The sequence below is a fragment of the Bactrocera dorsalis genome, chromosome 2 (genome assembly GCF_023373825.1).
Source record: "Bactrocera dorsalis isolate Fly_Bdor chromosome 2, ASM2337382v1, whole genome shotgun sequence".
In the NCBI taxonomy this organism is placed as follows: Eukaryota; Metazoa; Arthropoda; class Insecta; order Diptera; family Tephritidae; genus Bactrocera; species Bactrocera dorsalis.
Window position 1 is genome coordinate 94,062,718 of NC_064304.1, and position 24,001 is coordinate 94,086,718.

The 24,001-nt window shown below is 31.8% G+C and overlaps 1 protein-coding gene across 1 annotated transcript; it reads right to left on the reverse strand.

The window, feature by feature from the left end:
* Positions 1-600: 600 nt before the first annotated feature.
* Positions 601-23,924, reverse strand: LOC105230907 (tetraspanin-8). The gene is made up of 5 exons (XM_011211925.4): positions 23,479-23,924; positions 10,848-11,042; positions 9,357-9,536; positions 8,980-9,195; positions 601-8,166 (listed from the first exon to the last, which is right to left on the reverse strand). The coding sequence occupies exons 1-5, from the start codon at positions 23,542-23,544 to the stop codon at positions 8,017-8,019; spliced, it is 807 nt and encodes a 268-aa protein (XP_011210227.1). The 5' UTR covers positions 23,545-23,924; the 3' UTR covers positions 601-8,016.
* Positions 23,925-24,001: the final 77 nt, after the last annotated feature.

Sequence of the window (24,001 nt, forward strand, 5' to 3'; positions counted from 1 at the left end):
TTTCATTATGGTGGTATATTTAAAGTTGCCTAAGTTCACAAAGACTTAAAAAAGACTTTTTTAAACATGTAGTACTACCGTTATCCATTTGAGACGCTTAAAACGTGCCGCTCAGGCTTTAAAATTCAGGTAGCTTTTTGTGATCGTCATTTGAAACAAAATGCGTTATTTTCTCGACTTCGAAAGTAAAAGAGATAAGGTTTTTTATTTTTCTATTGTAATTTTATTTATTAATTTTAATGATTTCAATGTTTTTTCGCTTTTCAATATTATTTATCGGTATGTAAGTAGAATGTATGTGTGTATTTCGAAGATCTTAAGGCTAGTAAATATTTCAGTATTTTACATACTAGTTTAAATGTAAAACAAAATAAGTGTTCCATTGAAATAAGATATACAATTCATGTCTCAACAAGAGGAGATTACAATGTTGTATACATATATGCATCTCAAATTTGATTTCCGTTTTTCGCGGATTTTTATTCTAGCATTGCTGTAAAAGAAGTTAAAGTAAAAAGTATATGCTTTAAGTCGCCTTTATTTTTTTCTTTATTAATGTATTCATTTATTGTTTTTATAGATGTTTTTCTTAATATATATTTTTTTTAATTTTCTGATTTATGGATTTATTTAGTTGTGGTTTTTAAATATAATGTCATTTAGTTGTAATATATGTTAGAAAAAGTTTTCGCAGTTTTTTCTTGAAAAGAAAATAAAATTTATATGAAATCATTTATTAAATATTGTAATTGAAAGAATTGAGTTTTGAGTATAATATTTAACATTTTTTTTTTAATCATTTTTATTTTCTATTATTTTTCTTTTTTTTATTTCTAATAAATTTTTTTTATTGCTTCATTTTACATTTAATGCTGTGGATAAAGTACATTCTCCACCAACATGCGATATTATTTAATTATAAAATAAATTATGAAATAATAGTTCAGAACTATTTATCGTACGGAGTACAAAATCAAAATGTTTTGAAATACTAATTAAATGTTTGTAGTCTTCACAATTATCCACGATTTAATGCTGGTTAATGTTACTTACACTCTCTGTAAATCATTAGAAATGAAAATGGGCTTACAGCAAGCATAACAAATACTGATCTATACTTTCAAAGTTTTAAGGAATCCAATCATGGGTCCGACTTGATGGTATTCATGATCTGCGAGATTTAAATATAAATACTATTTTCGGTTCCCTTTATGCCAATGTTTTCCGTGATGACGTGAAAAAGCTACATTACTCAGCGACATTATCACTGCCCTGGACATGTAAGATCGTGGCCTTCTTCTTATGTTATTAAAGTTTCGATTATATCAGCAGGTATTAAAGAATTAATTACTCCAATTTAAAGCTTTTTATGTAACTGCATTTTATAGAAAACTATACTTTACAACATATTTCAAATTGAAAGTTCTGAGACGAATTCTGAAAGTCACGCCCTTAAAAATGAGACTGTTTATTCCGCACAGATTTATTAATTGCATTTGACTAATAGAAATTTCATCACGTTGACGTCAAAGCATATTATACGATGTAAGCAAAGAGTTGTGAAATTCTAATTCAGTATTAACACGAGTTTAAAGTAAAGGTCAAGCAAACAAAACCATCAAATTAAATACATACATATGTATGTTATCAGTTAATTTGTTGACATTGTCCAAAAATGGACCAATCAGCTCTGGAAATCTGATTTTTTTATTTTGAAAAGAAAACCGAGACTGAAAGATAACGAATTTTTGTATGTGTGGTACATACATATGTATGTACGAGAAAATCTTTACAGAGCTGATTAAATTATTCATTGATACCATACGGTTATTCTGGATGAGCAATCCAATCTTTCAAAACTAAGCGAACTTAGCAGGTAAAAAAGAATTGTATTTGTAGTGAAATAGAGCGGCTGCGTGAAGATTATTTTCGATCTCATTGTTACTGGTGATGAAACCAGGTATCTTACTACATATGTTACTGAAAACAAGCATGAGTCTATGCAGAGGTTGAAGCAGAATATATGTAAATTCTACTTAGAAAATAGAAATATTTTATTTGCTTGTAAGTCTAAAACTCGCTCAAACATCTGTATAACTAAACTACATAAAGTTCTTAACTCAAGCATCCTGTATTTTTCTGAAAATTTATTTTACTTCTTCCACATTTTTTGTTAATAAATCATATAACTCAGTTTCCTAGCATAATTTTATTAAAGTTGGTGCTGAGAATTTCTTATTAGAATCTCTTTGATATTATGTTTAATGAAGTATATTTTAAAGGCTTTTTTTTATTTACGTAGGTGGTAAAAAAGTGTTAAAGTATCGAAGTGTATTTTATTTATTGACATGTTTTTTTTGTATAAAGTAATCGATTTTTCTTATGTTTCTTCATTAATCAAAGACAATTTGTGTACATCATTTACTATTTTTGAGACTCCAAATTTATTTCATTTTATAAAACTCAAACTAAGTTTAAGTTTTATAAACTTTCATTTTATCTTTATTTTCGGCTGTTGCAAATTGGATACACTTTTAATTAAGATCACACTGACTACAAATTTTGCACAATTTTTGTGCTGTAACACACTTACAATAAAAATTATGTTTTTGGTGTATTTTTGTGTTTAATAAATTTGTATAATTGCGGCAGCCAATTTTTCCATTAATAAAGTTTCCAAGTGGTTTTTTCCTCAATATGCTTTTACTTTAATCTTTTATTGTTGTAAATGCTTGTGTTGTAAAGTTCGAGTTTTTCTATTAATATTAACTATTTTTATGCTTTTTTTCAAAAGAGTTTGTTTTACTCTTCCATAAACTTTTTTTATTGTAGTTTTTTATATTCGCCCTCAAGAAAATTTGCTTCATTTTTTATTTTTTTATACTTCTATTTTTATTCTGTTACTACTTCAAAGTTGAGCATACTTTCAAGATGACATTTATTGCGTTTATCATATAATTACCTATACATCTACTTTTCAAAACACTGCTTGCAAAAAGTGACTGTTTTATGCTTTGTTTTGGTTTTTTTCTGACAAAAATTGTATTATTATTAGTATTTAAATGCCAAAATTAATTATTAATATTGTTTTCTCTTTGTGAAATCCGTAGAAAATTTCAGAAACACCTTCGCAGCTGATAACGTCAGCTTCAAAATTTGAAAAATCCAGGTTCAAGCATATCCTTTCGGTTTATAGAACTAGTCGGATTATGTAATATATATTAACCGTTATAAATGAACCAAAATCGTAAAAATAATGTGAATTAATTGATTTCTAACTCCAAATTTAAGTTTAATCTATGTTAATTAAAAACTAATACACCTAAAATTTACTTATATACTTAAAAAGGCCTCAAAAGTGTTTTCCTTTATTCATATAAAAAGTGACTTGCTCAAAAGTAATTCGGAATGACACCAAAATAAGAGAGATATAACTGTTTCCCACAATTTTTTTTCCAAAAATACATCTTTTAATACCAGAAACTAGATAAATTTCAGAAACTAAGCAAATTTTGTTTTAGTTTCCCTTTAAAAGCAACTCCGGTCGCAGCTTATTAAACTTTTAGTGTTTCCAAATAGCTCGCTTTTTCAAACTTGATCTTAGCAAAGCTCAAAACGCATGAAATAATTTTCAGTCTTTTTGTCTGACAGCACGTATTCAGCTGCAAAGAATGTTAGCTGAATAAAAGGCTGAAAGACAAATCGCCTAAAAGCCTGGTATTGATTTACAGCTTAAGAATTAAATTGTAAGGCAAGAAAAGCATTAAGTCTGGACGGGAAAATCGAGTTTTATTAATGCACTTACATAGTTCATCATATTATAAGAAATATTTTTATAAAAATGTGGTATATTGGAAAGAAATTATTTTGGGGATTTTTTGAAAAATTCTCTAACCGACAGAAGTATTTAAAAATTATCGCTTTAGTTAACGAGCTGAAAATGTTTTGTGCTTTTATACACCTTTAAAATAATATTAAGAACAAAAAAAAAAAAATTATAATAACAAATATCAGTGCTTCTGGCGCAATATTGCTTAATATTTTAAGCAATTCCATGGTTGGCGCGGTTTCCTAAGCACCATTGCACACTTTGTCTCACGTTTTTTCTATTTTTATTTTTTTTTTTTTATTATTTTGTGCCAACCTGCACATTTTTGGGTCATCCATATGTTCCTATATAAACATCTGTATGTATTATTATACATATGCTGGCAAAAAAGGGTCTTAAATTTTCGCCACCGCTGTAAATATTGCATTTCATTAAGTAACCACTTATTTTCCGCATTAAATACCTTTATATATACCGTTCATGTGCCTTATGCACATTTGTACATATGCATGCATGCACAATTGGCATTTTGCAGTTATTTCCGGCAAAGTGTTTCTCAAAATTTTTTCTAACAATTTTCCTATAATTAAATATAGCTAGACACATTTTCCTTTATATTTAAATGTTTATCAGTTTTCACTTTATTTTATTTTATTTTTTATTGCGAATCACCTTTCATTTCGGTTTTTTGGGGCATTCAAAACGAGTGCATCATTCACTATGTAGTATATATAGTATACAGGTTTGTATATACTAATCAATATTTATATATAATATTATATTCGGCTCCTTAACTTCCTGTTGAAAATTTCGCTATCGATTCTGAACACCTTACCATTTGTTAAGTTGTTGTTGTATATTTCATTTAAAAGTCATACATTTTTAACAAACAAATTAAGTATCTAGTGGGTCGCTACATATGAATATACAGTGATAAGTAATAGTTTCTATTAAAATACATTTATTTATTTTAATTAATAATAACAACAAACATTTTCTGTCATTTTATTTAAATAATTACGTTGTGTGTGTGTGTGTTTTGGGACTTCTTGAACTACAATTTCTTTTTGTTTAAATTTAATTTAGTTACAATACTAATAAAAAACGTTTATTTTAAAAATATAATAAACTAAATTAAAAATGCATAGTATATACATATATAATATTTATGCCTTTTTACATATACTATAACAGTTAATATGTGCGCATGTTTGTACGAATGTTTGTGCCTGAATGCTCGTTCGTTTATGTGGGCGTTTACTTGAAAATGGTTCAAAATATTTTCAAATTTATTTCGAATGCGTTTGATTGGCCTTTTTCCACAATTAGGCATAATAAAACTAAAACTTAAAATACATATTTATAAAATAAATTTGTTCGTTTATGTCATGTGCGTTAGGTACCTAAATTCTTGTTGCTTTTGGACTACGTTGGCTCAGGCGATTAAGTAAATTAATTAATTTAAAAATACGTATAAAATTATGTGTAATAAAATTAAGTAAGCATTTTAAGTTAAAAAAAAACAACTTTTTTTATGTATTTTAAAAATTCCTTTATAAAAAAATATAAAATTGTAATAGTAAACTTAAGTTGTACGAAATAAAAGTATAGAAATATAAAATTGTGAGTTTTTGACATTCTCTTCAGGTTTGTGACAAGATTTTGTAAAATGTTGGGCTACTGTATTGTTCGGAACATTAATTTACACATATGTAAATATGTAGGTATGCACTTATGTACAATAGCAATCATAAATAGTTTGACAAAGATTTAAATACTCAACTACATCACCAGTGTTTAACTTTCAGGCAATAGAGATGGGTTCCTTCATATGAAATTCGTAAATAACATTTTCGTCAACGTTACATAAATTTTAATTTAATTTTTATCTAATAAAACTTGACATTTCAGTTAAATAATTTGAATATCACTTTTTAGTACAAAATTATATTATCTCAAAACTATTTCTTATTAGACATGAACTTTATTAATGTCATAGTAAATTTTCCAATATTTAAAATAACATATTGTTAAAAGAAATATTTGAAAGTCGTTTTTTTCACAAAAAAAAACTGATATTTTTGTGATGTTTAGATTGTCTTACAAGTATGAGCACCATGTTTACATATTAACGACAAGCATATCAAAAAAATGTTGTATATTTACACAAGTTTGAGTTTGCAAATATGACGAGATTTTCCAGTTCCAGTTTTAAAAACAAATGACATGCTTAAAATATATTAAAAAAAAATTGGGATAATAAATTTTGCAAAATTTTCGACATTCTAGTTAACGGCAGTCCGTTATCTTAAACAGTTTGAGGTTATTAATATAGCGATCCACGATTTTAGTTTCAAACATATGATTTTTAAATTTTTTTAACGCTCTACCTGCTTTGCTCTGTTTGACATGCGATTGGAAACGTGACTCTCTTACAGTTGCACAAATTGCTTCCAATTTCTATTCTTAGCTTTCACAACCCATCTCTAATTGCTTTCGTTTATGGAATGTCAATACCGCAAAACATTGAACTGAGCTATATAAAAATTATGTAAAATTACAGATTACAGACAGATTATAATGTGCAGTGTAAACAATAAAAATAAATTGAAATGAAAAAAAAAAATAAAAATAAAAACATATTAAAACTACTTAAAATATTTCAAATACAATCAAAGCTAATTTAACTGTTATTTAAACGTACAATTATTTTTTATAAATAATTTCAATGGCACAATATTTAGCTTCTAAATTTTAATTTTGTTTTCAAATAAAAAAATATTGTTGATTTTAGCGCTAAAAAATTGCTATTTTTTTGTTGTTTTACCACAACTGAAAATACACTATTTTGTGTAAAATTTTTTCTTCCTTAAAATTGTTAACAGTTATTTGACCTAAATTTTTATGTTTAGCTGTAACAAAAATTTTGCAACATTTCTTGTATATTTTATTATAATTCGGCTAAGACTGAGGGTTTTATTGTTCTACATTGTAGCATTACTTGAATTTAATGTGTAATTTTTATTTTTGTCTTAAATATTACTCCATGCATTTTTTTTATCAATTTAATGCAAATTAAATCGCGCGATAAACTAGCGGTATGTTTTTGAGAAAACCACATATGCGGTTGAGATTGCGAAAAATATATTTTTAAGTTTTGTTTAACGGAAAAAATTACTGATTCAACGCCCCACATTTTCATTTCGCAATGTCCAAAGCGTCTTAATCAGCGTTTCTCAAAACATTTTTATTTAATGTTAAATAAATAATAAGTGTTTTACATTTGGCATTTGGCAAAAAAAACTTAAATATAAATATATATTTTGTATAGCGGAAGACCTTGAACTTGGTAGATTTCGTGCAATTGGCGTTAATCATTTGTGCACTAACATATTTGTTTAATTACGATAGAAATAGTACTTGCAAAAACGTAAATTTGGCATCATAGTGTATTACATAGCTGTAAATTCTCTTCGTTCAAAAAATGGGCATACCACAAATTATACAAAAGAAAAAATGGTGTGATGAGCATTTTGCATTTAAATTGTTCCTCTTTTTCTTTGCAACATTCCATTATAACTAACTAGTTTTGTTTATTTTCGTTTCTGTGTGGCATATGCATTTTGATTATTGTTTTATGAAGATGAAGATTTTCACATTTTTCTAAAAAGTTTTGCTTAAAACTTTTCTATGTTTTACAAAAGTTTGGAAAATACAAATGCAAATTCCTTTTTTCCTTAGATATAATTTACCAGCATATTCTGTAGTAAATTCTATTTGCCAGAGATTCACTGCAGGCAATTGCCCATACATACATCAATGTTTGTTTTTAATGCGTGAATTATGTATGTGTTTTTGCTAATTCTCATCCCTTTGCACTATATTGCAAGCTTACACTCGTTTGTGTATTTATGAATGCACAAACTTCCGTTCTCAGCAAATTTCTTGCCTTACACATGGCAACTCGTATATCAAGTGTTTTATGTCTATATTTTTTATTTCCGCATTTTCTTCCACTACATTCTATCTCCTTTTGCCTCGCTCATGTTTTCGCATGTGTTGATTTCATCATTTTATTTGTTATTCTCTTTTGTTACGAATTAGAACGCCTTTGTCCTCCTCCTTTTCGGTTTGGTTTGTTAATATTTTTCGTCGTCATTTATTTCCCGCTGGGAATTCAGTAATTCTCAGGCTTTGTAGTGTTGATTGCGCACCGCACAGCAAAGGCTCAATGAGAATGTCAACGCCAACAATTCCAATAGAATCACACCCGCTGAGATGCCGAAGATTAGTACCCAATTCTCGTAAATGAGTTCAATTAGTTTATCAACGCAACCCTGAAAAGGAAAAATGTATTTTCATAAATTTTAAGATTCCTTTTTTGCATATCAACACACATACATGTATTATTATTAAATAATGAGAACAAAGAAACTAAAACTCACAAATCACTTAAAAAGAAAGTAGAAAAGGCATTTTCTGTAATTTTCCTTTAAGTAACTTATTACCTAAGTACAATCTTTGTACGTATCTAGGTGTTATGAATGCACGAAAATGAATTTGCAGGTTGTATTACAAATGAATATGGATCCGGTCTTAGGGAAATCTTAGTCAAAGCCGCTTTTGAAACTATATGCAAGAAGTTTTATATCTATTTTTTTGGAATTTTCCAAAGTAAAAAGCATTGTCGTAATTTATGGAGAATAATTTTTGTAATATGATTGGCTCAAGCGATTTGCAATATAATTTTTTACCCTGATCCACCTTTATATTCGCTTCAAGAAGACCCTCGGTCTGTCGTGGCACAGCGCAAGCAAATAAGTCACATCAAGGCGTAGAGAATTCGACCTGGGTGACCAATTAACATCGTAGGTTAATATAGACTGTATCCAAAGATCGTCCAGGCGTTTCAAAGGACAATCGTGTTCTCAATTCTTTCCTAAGCGACAAAAATTTTGTGATTCTCAACTGATGTGTTTAATTTGTTTTTTTTTTTACTGTGATGAGAATACTTGAAAAAGTATGATTTTTGGAGCAAACTTGTTTCCAAATAAGTTTGAGACTTTAGGTCGTAAATTGTAAGTTCAACTACATGTAATTTCTGCTTGCTCCCACGACATTTCGCAGCACTTAATATATAAATAACAAACCTGTTGATATATTGCTGTATTTAGAGAACCACCGAATTTCAATTTTCTCGACATCTCACATACATTCTCCTTCAATTCGTCTTTGCAACACGATTCGGGTATATTGTAGAACACATTCATCGATGATATAGCAATATCGACGATATTTGTGCGATCGACATTGTTGAAACGGCTCGTTGCCCAATCGGCCGGTCCATCAGCACCGCAACATTTCAACTGTAACGAAGCGGAAAGCAACAACGATAAAGCATATTAATTCAAGAAATTTGAGTATCTACTTGATGGATAGTGTTTACACAGGCAGGCGCCAATACTATGTAAATAAACATATGCCACAAAGCCCACACATGCATATTTACATGCAAAGAGGCACTTACATTCTTTTGTATGTTGTCAAAAGTGACCGTACGCGAACTCATGCTTGATTGGCCATATTCCTCCTGCACCGAATACTTCACTGACGCGCGTACAATGTCATCGAGTTTGTCTTTGTTGTGGAATGCCCATGCGCCGGCGGCAATCTGTGCCACCATCACCACCAGAATTACGCAGAAGAACTACAAAGTAGACATTGTAAGTCATAAATCACGTGCATGATCATAAAAGAAGATATAATATTAAATGAGAACAACAACAACAACACACTAATAAAAATGTGTGCTAGATGCCGCCAAAAGTTTACAGCTGCTAAGAATTCGCGCAAGTCGCCTACGGGCCACATACGAGGGTGGTTCTATATGTACATAGCATACAGAAGAGAAACACCATTTTCGAAAAAGTGATTTATATCTTAACATAGTCTGCTTATCGCTTGAACTCAACCTTTTAAGGATTGTTCTGGTTAAGAAATTTGAAAAAATTGAACTTTTTTTCTCGTCATTCTAAAATATCTCTTTAAATTTTCTCAAAATTCAAATTATTTCCGTTTATCAGGAATCTATCATTGATTTAGTTTTGAGATGACCACAAGGGTAGAAATCATGCGACGAGGACAAAGCTTTTCCTGCCACTGTTTCAAAGACGCGGAACTCGAAGAAAAAAGTTTCAATTAGTTCTGTGTTTTTTTATCAATTGCCAAAAAACGCTTGAAATTCTGGGCTCTAGACTAGAATACCCTTTTAACTCGTTTGAAGTATAAATTGGCAGTCTACAAAGTAGCTTTCCATGACACCTATAGCCTGCACATTAACGATATACATACATATGTAGATCTCAGGGAACGGTGACCGTCGCCTATTCGAACGATAAAACTGTCGTCGTCCTCTTTGCGGCATGTTCGGCGGGTGAAGTCCAATGCTTTGATGCTTTGGTCGCTAGTGTGCATCAGTAGATTAAATTTTTAATTAGGTGACGCAGAGATTTATTTGGTTAACGAAGTTTTCTGGGCACCTGAGCGTGAATTATCAGAAGCCGAAATAAGATGACGTTGAAACTTGTTTTTTGAGGAACGATATTTGATTTACGAACCATTGCAAAAACATGAAGTGAATCACCTACCATTTGTGCGTTTTTATTTTTTTATTGTTTTTGCCTCTGTAGTGCGCAGAGGTTACGCACTTATCGGACCTCCCTCGTATGTGTGCATATATATGCATTTATATCGATGAGCTTACATTCGTAAGGCACCAAGACGCTGTGCACTCGTAATAACATACGCAGTGGGTGGCTAAGTGCGTGCGCCAAACACCGCCTGGACTAAGTGCCGCGTTGCGTTGGCGTTTGATTTAAACGAAAATCACAGCGCAAACTTTTGGAGGTTGTCATATGAGATATTATATTTAAATATACATATATGTATGTACATACACACATATACATACTTATGTACATATGCACATGTATATACTCATTTTTGTTGTCTCACTCACCGATATAAGCAGACATTGCGATTCCTTTACGACGCCACAACAGCCGAAGAAGCCGCCCAGCGTGATGAGCACACCGATGCCAAGGAAGACATACAATGCGATATAGTAGTGATTATAGGATTGGGTCATCGAGAGCACGAACGAGGGATCGGTAAGCATCCACACCGAGATGATCACAATGATTAGGCCAATAATCTACAAACAAGCAAAAAAGTATAAGATTAGCAATGAAAATAACAGCGAAAAACAGCAGAAATATTGAAAGCGTGAATAATTTTCGAAATAAAAAATACATATACAAATGAAACGAAGATTAATGAGTATTTAAGTGAGTGGAAATGCATAAAACAATAATGTAGTGTTTATTGTTTATTTCAGATGTATTCAATAGCGCTTAGCTTGATTATGAAGGCACGTGGTGAGGAATTGGAATTTGAGAAAACAACTTGTTTTGACTTTGTATTTTTATGTTCACAAGCTTTAAATGAGATTACTTTTGCAATTTTCAAATAATTTACTATGCAAATGTGTAGTTAAAAGAGGAATGTCTCTAAAAATCGAATTAAAAATATTCAATTTGCTAATGAAAGATTTAGTTAAGCGGTTTGGTGTGTTTCAGAGGTAAAAAACAAAGATATTTTTACGATTTTTTTTATATAAGCAAACATATGTATGTATATTTAATAAATATATTATGGCATATTAAAGGGACATATTTGAACAATGCCACCTGAAATTTTGACACAAAAATGTTGAAAATTCAGCCATTAGGACCTCATCTCCCTGGGTGTCTCACAAAAAAAGTGCTCTCGCCGTGGACAGCATAACCTATTATTGGTTTATCTAAAATTAAAAAGCTAAACATATTCCGTTAGTACTTATAAATGTCGTTTTTGTAGAAAGGAAAATCAAAAAAAAAAATCGGAAATAATATATTTATGTTCTAAATTAACTCAAATTGGCTTATTTTTTAAATAAACCACATAATGACGATCTTGAAAATTTAATATAAACAAAAAAAATATTGTAATAATAATGGAAAAGCTTGAATGTTACGTTGATGTCCATCGTGTACCATATTTTCATCACCATAATCACTGTCCTATTTTAGTCCGATTTTGACAGAAACGTCCGTCGAACACAAATAAAGTATCGCCTAGGCATTTAGCCGAAAATCAAAATTCGCCTATACATATATCTAATTATCTTATTATATAGAGTATAGAATTGCCGTTAAATCGCAACTGCTATTATGAAAGCATTTTTCATTTCAGATAAAAATTAATATTTTCTATAAATATGTATACTTTTGAGCAGTATTTTTCCGGCTGGTGGCTTGTCAGCACTCTATTAGTTAAATTCCATTAATTAGTAAATATTGTACATTAGGGTGTTCATTATTTCCCCAAGTGGTTTTTGTTATGCTAACACCTCCTGAAGTTACAGTATTTGCTCTGCACAAATTATCCGACGTAAACAAAGCGTTGAACGTGTATTAATCATGTTTATTCTCCATTGTACGTACCAAATGGTTTTTTAACATTTTGCTTTAAGCAAGTAAATCTACAGCTTTGAAAATATTATATTCCAATGTAAAATTTTCTCCACTACAAAAAATTCTTACTGATTTTTTTCATAAAATCATTCCTTTAAAAGTTTTACGCAGTTAAAGCTATAACTCAAATGTACTGAAGCTTACTGTACAATACAGTACCACAGGTCGTATGAGTAACACAGAATTTGTGAAGCACTTGTTGTTATGAATGCTCATTTGATACATAAGTTTAATTACACATAACTTTTTAAGGAACGCTTTTATAAAAAACAATTCCGGAAATAAAGAACACCCTAATGTACATATGCTTTCATTTATTTATATTTGCCTTAAACCATTTCTAATCAATTATTTGTTTAATTGTTTGAAAACTATAACCCTTTCCTAAATATCTACATACTTAAATACCACAAAAACATATACATATGGCCATATATTTTTACATTTGTGCGCATTGCTCAATTATAATCGTCCATATGGAGATCGTTAAATGCGTTGCTATATTTATTTGGTGGCGCTATTGTGCGTCAACGGCGTGAAATAGTTTGCATACTCGTTCCAATGTGTGCATACGTAGATCGTTGATAGATAGATGATATGTATATTAGGGTTGCTCTTAAAAATTTAAATGAACAAGATTTGTCAGTCTCGCGTCCTCAAACGATACCTATGTATGTAGAGAAAGTTAACACATACATACGTGTACAATTTTGTTGCGATTGAAGAGGAGTAAGGGTTATAGAACAAAAATCAAAGTTTTGAATTTTTTATAAAAAAAAAAAATAAATATATGTATGTACATACATATACAAGTATGTATGTATGTATATATTTTTGTGACTTAAAATAACTAGAATAGACGCTACCTTATTCAAAGGTATAATAGTATATACAGTGGGCAAAAAATAGTAAGACTTTTTAATTTAAATTTCGAAAGTTTTTTCTAGTTTGCCATGATTGTCAGTAACATCTGTGCCAAATGTCGCATTCATCATCATTCAATCATTCGTGTTTTTTACGGTTGTCTTTCTGAAGTACGTAAAGTGCATTCGGCGATTTTTACGAAAAGTGAAATTATTCAAGAAAAAATTCCATAAAATTTTGTGTGCGAAATCAAGTTTCTAGTGCCGAGGCATTCAGAATGTTGGAAAAGACCTTCGGTGATAATTGTTTGTCGCGAGCAAAGTCGAGAACACGTTGAAGACGAACCTCGTCCAGGACGGCCATCAACATCAACTGATGATTTATACGCCAATAAAATAAAGGAATTAATGTTTGAGAATCGACGATTAACAGTCAGAGATCTTAGAGAATATCGGAGGGATTAGTGAAAACCATTTTGAAAGATCATTTAAGAAAAGCGGAAACACGTTTGGTTCCAATATCGCAAAAATTTTTCGACAAACAGCAACGCGTTAACGTCTGTTAAACAATGATTTCCGACTACCAGGATGTTATAAAACGTATTATTACTGGCGATGAGTCTTGGATCTATGCTTACGATGCCGAAATAGACGATCAATCGGCCGAATATCGTGGCAAACGTGAGACCAAGCCAAAAAAAACCACGTCAAAGCGGGGCGAACAACAAGGTTATGTTGACAGTGGAAGCCTTCGTATTGGAAGGAAAAAAATGTGTATGATTGCAAGAAAAAGAGTTGCGAAATTTCTATATGGGACATTATCGACGTGTGGGTGCATTTGGAATTCTTTCCGAACGGGCAACTGTCAACAAGGTAAACTATTTGAGTGTTACCATATGACTCGAAGGCGCGAAATTATTCGTAAAAAGAGTCCAGAATTATGGGCCAATAACTCTAGGGTTTTGAACAACGGCATTACTTTGAGGCTGACAACATAGATTTTAAGTAATAAATTAAGAATTTTAAAATTATGAAGAAAATCTATTAAAATCTTTCAAATAAATTTAATAATTTAAAATCTATCAATTTTTTGCTCATAGTGGTAAATGAGGTATAATTTTAGGTTAGATTAATAGAAAGAAAATTTTTCAAATTTTTCGAAAAATCATAGAAAAATATGTATGTATATAGAAAAATACTTTGATATACATATGTATAATGCATATATGTATGTGTTTTTAATATTGAATACATTTCGAATGTTTCAACAGCTGCGAAGTACAATCGTCATATATTGTTTGTGTTGTGGGATAAAATATTAGTCATTCAACAATAAATTAGACTAATACAAACAATTTGTCAGAAAGGCGATTTTTTTCTCATTTGCAATAATGAATTGCTGACTATTGCATGTAAATACGTACTATATACCTTTTTTGTGGAGATAAATCAATTAAACCATAAATTTCAGATTAAGGATGTTATATTGAGGAATTATAGGTTTTAATAGCTTTAATAATAACTAAAATTTAGAAATAGATAAAGTCAATTTAGCCAAATATATTTCTAGGTACAAGCTGGACATATTTTTTATAAAAGTTGTATTGAATGTTAAAGCTTTCGGTTTTAAGCTAATAGTTTGCATAAAGTACACCGATTGAGATGATTTAATGCATTCATATTATCTTAAAATTACTTGGGTGTTTTTTTAAGTTAAGTGTTGATGATGATATAAGCATCTTGGAGCGAAGTTGAGTGGCCAAGCTACAGTCTGGACTCTGATAGATATTGAAAGTCCTACGGAGAATTTCTCATAGCTGATATTTGATAATGTCAGCATATTACTAAGTAATATATACATACATATTTTGCATTGTAAAAGCACTAAGTTTTTTCCTTGCCGGAATAAACTAACATCTCGTAATTCTCTCTTCCGCATTCAGGCGTCAGAAATATGCCTTATTCGCTAGTTTATTATTTATTCCCATAACTTATTTATAGCTAGTGCTGCTATAATTTAGACATCTATAGATTACCAAAAATTCTGACAGACAGATAGCTGTCAAAGCAATTCGTTTAAGAGTGCTTGAAAAATATTTTGTAGTTGTTGTTATAGGCATTTATATATATCGTCAGCTAAAATGCAAAATAACGTAACATCACTTTTCATAAATTTACAGGCGAAGGAAAAACCATATAAAAGAAACCACTCATATTGAAACAAAATTTGAGTTTTGGTTACAAAATGGTTATATATTGGTTATATCTGACAGCGGAAGCCGAAAATTTTTTTGTTGTAGTGAATCGTAAGAAATAAAAATATCAATTTCGATTTTTTTATGATACGTTGTTTTGCATTTTAGCTGACGATATGTGAATATTGATCGTTTTATTACTTTCTTATCTATAATAAATTATATAAAACTTTTGGTTGTAAGATAGATAAGCGTGTCCATCTATATTGTACTGATTAAATGGTCTGATTAGTTCAAGAGGACTTAATTTATGTGAAAAATATATTACTATGGACATATATGTATGTATGTATGACACACTGCAGAGGTAAATTTGTAGATATTAATGAATTACCTGCAAAAAAACAATACGATTTGGTTAGACAAGTTTACTTCGCTGGATTCAGAGGCTGGCTTGTAAGGACGTTTATTTGAGTTCAGGAGTATGAAACGGGCGCTAAAATTTATTGGTTTCTAGAAAAAAGGCGAATCTATATGCCGTACTGCCGTTTCTTAAGGTCTACATTTAGAAGTTAAGTCTAACAGAGTTATCCACAAGTAATCTTCCGAGATTTAATAATTCAATCAATAAATGTCATGCTTAATCCCATTAATATTTTCACTTCTTGTTTTATTTGGTTACCTTTGTTGAAAACAATTTTTCCACAATAAAATTTCACGGCATTATTTTCTACCATCAATACATATTCGCATTTCTTATAAGTGTTAATCGACACTACTTGTCGGTGTCATTTTGCAAAGTTCAGCAGCTTGTCAGTAAATTTGGAAACTGGCACAGCAAAACCATACGGAAAGTTTTTAAACAAAAAAATTTACGCCAAACCATGAAGAAAACCAACATAACAACAGCAATAACATATGCACATATAAAAAGATGTGACATACTTTTAGGCGCTCCGCCTGGCTTAAATAATTACAAATCGACTTTTCATATTTGTATGTGGCACGAGACGTTGCGGCACCGCGCAAAAGCGGGCAAACGTTGCAATTCACAAGATAAAAGTAGCAAATGCACAATTTCAACACTGTTCGGGCGGTTAGGCTGATGTTGAAGGTGGAAGCAGAAACCAAATGAGGACGCAGGCAAAGGAAGAAGATAATTTCCGCGAAATGGGTAGTGGTAGGTGATAAGGCGCTGAATTTTAAGATTAAATCATTGTTTGAATGGCTGTTGAAGGTGGTGGTAGACCACCAGATTGTTACCACAATCTATAAATAAATTTAAAACAGATGTCAAACAAATGTTTGTAGACATGACAACTTTTCTTAGGAGGGGCTATCGAAAGCCTTAAATTTCTTTAGAATAGATGTGGTTGTTTCACAAGTAATGATATGAAAAGAACGTTTCGAAGAGAGAAGTCGAATATAGGAAGAATTTACAAATGGACACAGAATATTCTTGTGAAACCAAACCTGACATGGAAGAAGAATCTGAAATCACTAATCTTAAATTGTGTCTCCCAGTACATTGTTTTTTTAATGTAATTTGGAGAATAATACAGTATATTTGCTCTTACTCCTCACAAATCCAACTCTAATAGACCTTTTTTGAGGTTTTAAAGGGTGCTCCAAATGGAGGTACTGTTTTCAACAGCCTTTTTTTGACAGTTCACGCGTGAATCGTGTCAAGCTGTCATGTTATTTTTGTTTTCAGTGAAAAGCTACATCACTTCGGTCTATGGGCTCTTGAGAAGTTCCAAGAAGATTAGAAGTTTTGGAGCCAAATTTTATTCAGCGATAAGGCCCATTTCTGGCTCAATAAGTAAGTGAACAAGCGAAATTGCCGCATTTGGGATGAAGAACAACCTGAAAAGATTCAAGAGTTGACATTTCATCAAAAAAAACAACGGTTTGGTGTGGTTTGTGGGCCGGTGGAAAAATTTGATGCCTAAAATTGAAGCTCGTGAACTCGGCGACATTTGGTCTTGGCAATACAGATTTATTTTTATTAAGTATATTCTAGGCCTCAGGTAGCAAAATCAATATTTATAAACCCAATATTAGGGAAACCCTGTTCAAAGACTTCTATCAACAACAATAAATAAAAGTAACTAATTCATCATCGCTACCGATAAATTTTAAATAACTGTAAATACTTTTCTGATCAAACAGCAAAGTGAAGGACAACACTAATTTTAGCAATCGCGTAGGAGTATGAACAATCTACGTTCTACGTGTGCCTACAGGAATACCAGTAGGTGTATACATATATAAGTTTATATAGACATCCATTTATACATATAAATGTATAATATATTTTTGTAATATCATAAAAATCGTTTTGTGAGCATTAAGTGGAACGACGACATGCAACCGAGGATGTGCTAAATATAATCACAGTAGCAGGGCGCGGACGAGAAGGACCTATAAACAAGAGTCAGCACGTCAAATTGTCTGTCTATGGCTGTATTTGTAGACACAGCAATGCGAGTATACGAAAAGCGACAGTGGGTCAAAACGCCCACCCATTTTTTGTTGTTTTCGTTTCGAGTATCCTTTTGTGAAAGCGTATATTACGGCAGAGAGCGCCGAGTAGTAGTATAGAGAAATATTGCTAGTGCCTACCCATGAGTACGAGCACGATTAGAGAGTGCAAAAGTACGTGCGAGAGTGTAGATGAGAGCGTACAAAGCCCTTTTGACTGCAATGACCTAGTTACGTAGAAAATTGTTAATGGCAGTTAGAGTACGGCGAAAAGTATACTAATACATACATATTCAATTTTATATATGCTAACTTATATTTGTGTATATATGTATATACTACATGTTATATATACATACATACATATATATGGTATTCGTATATGTATCTGAAGATACTTAGAACGTTCCGTTCGCAAAATATGTAAAATGGCGAAAAATTCGTTGAGTGAGGCGGGCATTCTTGAAAGGCATCTGCATATGTATACAGTTATGTTTGCCACTGTTTGCTTTGTTAATTAGACAGTAAATATTATTAGCGTAAAATTCAACATAGAATTGCATAACCCGGACTGGGTGAAATTAAAGCAAGTAGACAAATTTTGAAACCAAAAAATCATAATAGCATGAAACTCATAGGAAAGATAAATTAATAAACTTTACGGGAAAAATAAAGTAATTTAAGGGCGATCTGAGATCGCGAAAAGGAAGGGGATAGAATTTTTAAGCGTTAAGAATGATTTATCTCTATTTCCGGCAAAACTACTATTGCTATAGAAAAAAATTATATGGCAATGTTGTAGGTAATGAAAAGATCTACAACTTTTGTATAACAACTTTTTCAGATAACCTCAAAACGTATGTTAAAAATTCACAAAATCCTGGTTTTTTATTTTTAACTTGTACAATTTTTTTCATTTACGAAATTTAGTGTAAACTTAATTTCCTATTTTTTTTCTCCCTTTCCTTACTTTCCCGACCTCGGATCGCCCGTTATATTATTATTTTATATTTCCCTTAATGTAGTTTTTCGAAAATGGGTTTTTCGAAATATTTAAAAAAATTTAGTTTTTTTTTAATGTCATACTAGATGTGCTTCTTAAATTCGCTAACCTAAAGAACAAACGTATAAAGAATGAAAAGGTCGTAAATACAGTCACTATATTGCAAAATGATTTCCAACTTCCATAAAAGGCTTTCAATCGCAGCGCAATAGAAATGTTTAAGAACCGCTGACAAAATCAAAACAAACGCTTATGTGCTAATGACATTGTAGGTTATTTTAGAACATAACACACATATACTTATGTACATACAAACATATGTAGATTCATGACGACAATATTTAGTGAAAAACGTTAATAAAAATTAAAACTAAATTATTTAATATGTTTTTGCTTTTCCAACAGCTGGTCGTGTATAGGTTATATGTGCATGTGTGTATTTTATTTTTGGCACTTGTTGTTATTTTTATATATAGATAAGTGCTTCTTCTGTTATTAACTTTAGTTAGCATTGTTGCCTTGGCGCTTTTCAAAATTGTGTTAGCGTGAAAATCTAAAAAGGAAGTACAAATATACTATGTATAAATGTATGTGTGGTGTGTATGCATGTTGAAACACAAATTTGTGCCGCAACCAGAAAAAAATTGGCAAATATGCTATATAGTACATTTGTATATGTATATCTACATATGTATGTACATATATGTACATATAAGAGGTATTCTTCAAACGCTATGATGCGATATGAATGCGCAACTAATGCAACAATAATAGCAAATCGACATAAATACAAGCTACATATGTATGTATGTGTGACGAATGTGCTCATACATACCCACAACAGGAAAAACAAAGCTTCCATATTGTATTGATACTCGAAAATAGATCTTGACTAATAAATATATACTACATACCTATATATGTTTATACATACATACATATGTACATATATTTCTGACTAGTACTCGCCCATAGTAGGCAATCGCGCGCGTCAGAGCACACTTGTGAGAAGATGAATTGAATGGGCAGGAACCTAGAAGCACGACTCTTCGAATGAATTAAGAAAATAAAATTGGAAAATTCATACAAATGATTTCATAGATGCTGCTATGATTGAGTGTATGCTTGTAAATATTCGTATGACTAAATAAGAGATGCGGACACACACAGCCGCAACAGTAATTTTCATAATTGAGCGTGTGATGATGTGTGAAATGGGCGCGGTAAGTCAAAGGGAGGGCAGCACATATGCTCAGGGGCTTATAAGAGTGACATAACATAAAAACCGAATAAAGTAATATTGAAATACGTATGTATATACATGTGTATATATAAACAAACAAATGTTTACATCCTAATATAACATATACATACATATGTATAGTAGATATTGCAGCCAGTGGCGTTGGTCAGTTGGCATCACTACCAGCTGACTGGCACTTGAAATGGCTTCCGACAGTTACAAATGACCGCAGCGCTGCTGCTGCTGGGACGTCCAGCGAAACGCAGGCAATTACTAAATGTGTCTGCGCCCAATTAGATATGTGTGTATGGGTGTGTGTGGCCAAAAGTAGGCTCGCACAATTGTTTGCTCAAATGTGGTTTTGTATGTTTTGAACAGATTACATTTGTATTGTTTGCGGCATGCCGCATAGGTGGTTCCATCAGCCACTAAATGCTTTACAGTTGCTTAAGGCTTAACGTCTGGGGCAACTTGCGTTTTGCGTGGATGCCACCATGTGAATACTGAATACGCCCATATACACATATAAGTACATACATATATACATATGTACATACATTTGAACGTAAAATTTCATAGCATATGTAAAAATGTTTTTGTATTATATTATACAGCACTGTGTGAAATTATAGCAGTAAAAGCGAGATTTAGTGAATATACCTTGTGAAATAAAAAAAATTTCCATACAAGAATTCTATTTTGAACGGTCCGTTTCTATGATAGCTATATGCTATAGTGGCTGTTGTTGTTGTAGCGGCAGAAAATATTTCTGAAGTAAATTCGAAGAATGGTACCGAGCTGAGAGAGATTGACCAGATAAAATTGCGGGTCCGTTTCGGTTATTTTTCTTATTTTTTTTTAAATAGTATTATTTGTATTTGTGAGAAAATTTAAACATATATAAATTTATAAAATATTTTATAAAATGCTTATATTTTCACTGCACGCCTCTAAAATGCCCGCGCACATCAGAGTTGTGTTCCAATTGATTGCTGCCCTGGAGGAAGGCCCTGCATACTGATGACTGCTCATCAGATTGCTGTATTTGTTTATTATAAACCACGAACTATACGTACATATCATAATGTGTGTATGTTTGCGTACGCAAATGTTTATATGAAAAGTGAGTTTTTTTTGGTTTACGAAATGCGTGCATTATATTGTTTAAAGGAAAATAATTACAGACGCGCGGCACAGCTTTTGATTTTATGCCTTCGAATATTGCCACCGATGACCGACATTTGGCTTTTCAAATTGTGGTTAAAGGCAGACGGAACTCAAGCGCACAGCCAAGTAAATATAGTCTGGCATTTTCGAAGTTTTCAAATACAGCAAAGAACAGTTTGGCAATACAAGTGGTATTCTGAGCGGATTTACAATAGAATTATTACGATATAATGAAACCTTTCGTAATAATTCCATTGTAGATCCGGTGAAAATTTACAGCGGTATTGGGCGAAATTGTCGGTATTTGCTTTGATTTTTTTTAATATGTTTAAAATATTTCGAAACTAATATTTTGAGCCCTTTAGTACCGAGACCCGTCTTTGCAGGGTTGTACATGGCCATATCCGACCAATAACTGTCAACTCCATTCCTTGAATTTATTTCAAGAATGTTTTCTGCCGCCACAACCACAACAACAACATTCATTTGCAACTCTATACGAAAAACGTACACAACCTTGTTTTGTAATTATTCAAAGTCCTAACTTTTAACTTTCTTTTCCAATTATAACAGTTTTAATTGAATAATGGTTTCTGTATGCAATACATTGCCTAGATTTGGTTGTCTGTTTTTCTATTGTGCTGAAAGTGAGAGAGCACACAAATATACATGCATACTACAAACTTTCAGAAGACACGGGGTTTTGCACTAAACAAATTACATTTTGCAATGCATTACAGAAAAAATCAAAGCTGATGGAAATCAAAACCTTATAAGTAAACAAACATACATACATAAATACGAGAAGCAGCGAAAAAGTCTTCAATATTTGTTGTACGGGAGATAAGAAATTTGTTGATAGTCAATAAAACACAAAAAGACAATGAAGAAACAAAAGCACAACAAGAAAATACAATATCCATACGTAAGCACGCACATATTCACACGCATATGTGTATGAGGATGCCTCTCATTGCGGCTGGTGTGGCAAACAACCGCAACGTCAACAACAATCACAACTCCGACTGCAGTGCGGGGGAGCTAACGTTCACTTGTAGTACTATCAAGAAACAAGTATTTTTCAGTTTGTCCACAATTGAATACGCAACAACAACAAATGCTGCACGTATATATGTACATATGTATATACATACATACATATGTATGTTGGCGCATACCTATAAAATGGCAGTGTGTACATGTGTTATGAACGTAAGAAAGCGGCAATGCAACGGAAGCAATGACACTTTGTGCAGGCTTGCGTTGTGAGCCATTGCACATTTTCGTACTTACATATGTATGTATGTACGTACATATTTATGATTTATGTGAATCCGCATGTGTGTGCTCTTAAGCGTGCTACAAGCAGTGATTGCAACGCAAAGTCAATTTAGGACGAACTCAAACGTAGGGCGTCTATAATGCCTGCAGGCTGGTGAAAATGCCGTATCGAGAATTACAACTCGCCGCAAGGAGGTGTATGATTGTAAAAGAGGGCAATTATGTCAACTGAAAAATAGTGGAAAAATAGCTGTCTACTATGCCAGTAAGAGAAAAATTTTGGCGAATTGGCTATAAAAAAATATGAAAGAATGACTTTTCATAATCCTAAAAAGGTGCACATACCAAAAAAGAAACACGCTTGGCACCCAAAATATCGACAATTTCGACAGACGTGCAAAAAAACGCCCTGAATGAAACTTCAATACATACATATATGAATGAAAGTATGTAGATAGATGAGTATTAACATTTTGACATAATCAAACGGGGGCATAACGTTCTTAGGGATTAACAGAATTTATGAATGCTTTTCCATATTTACATATGGACATACATATATATATGTATATAAACAAATTTGTGCATATGCTACATTCTGGTGGTTTAGTATTTTTCTCTCCTTTGTCAAGGCTCTCTATAAACCGATTTTCGAATTATTCGAAGAGCATCACGCGTATCCTATAGATAGACACACACACTTGTACAACCACGTATGCCATACGTATTCACTCTCATTCAATAGGATGTTCGTAAATCTACCGCACAACCCATTGCCGTAATATTATGCATAACATCACCCACTCAGTATCCATAGAGTTATCTTCACGTAGTACATACCCAAAATAAGATGTTTATCAGCACCATCAAGTATTTTACACACGAACAACAGCCGTTCAATCCCATTTTTGCACTTTTGTATTATACTTTTACTCTGCTGATTCCTTTGACCTTTTTACTTTTCACAATAGGTATCTTTCACTTTGACAAGCACTGATTTAACTTCTTCCCCTTTGCACACTGCCTTGCTAGGCTATATTTTGCATATTTTGTGGTTATGTATCGCACTGATTTTTTAAATTTTCATAAACTTATCACTTTTTAATTTAACTTTGGGAAAAATCTGCACTTTTCTTCTGCACTAATCTTTGCTACTTGAAACACTCTGCTTTGCTGCTGCCGTTACGTTTTTAATCGGTTGTGTTACGTCCGCTTCTCTATCCGCTTCTGTTTCTGTTTTTATGCGGAGCTCACTCACTCACTGTACACTGCTCATTTATTTCTGAATGGCGTTTTTTGAGTGCGTGTATCACACTGAGCACTGACAGAGCTGCCAGTCAGTATGCTATTTCAAACCTTTTAA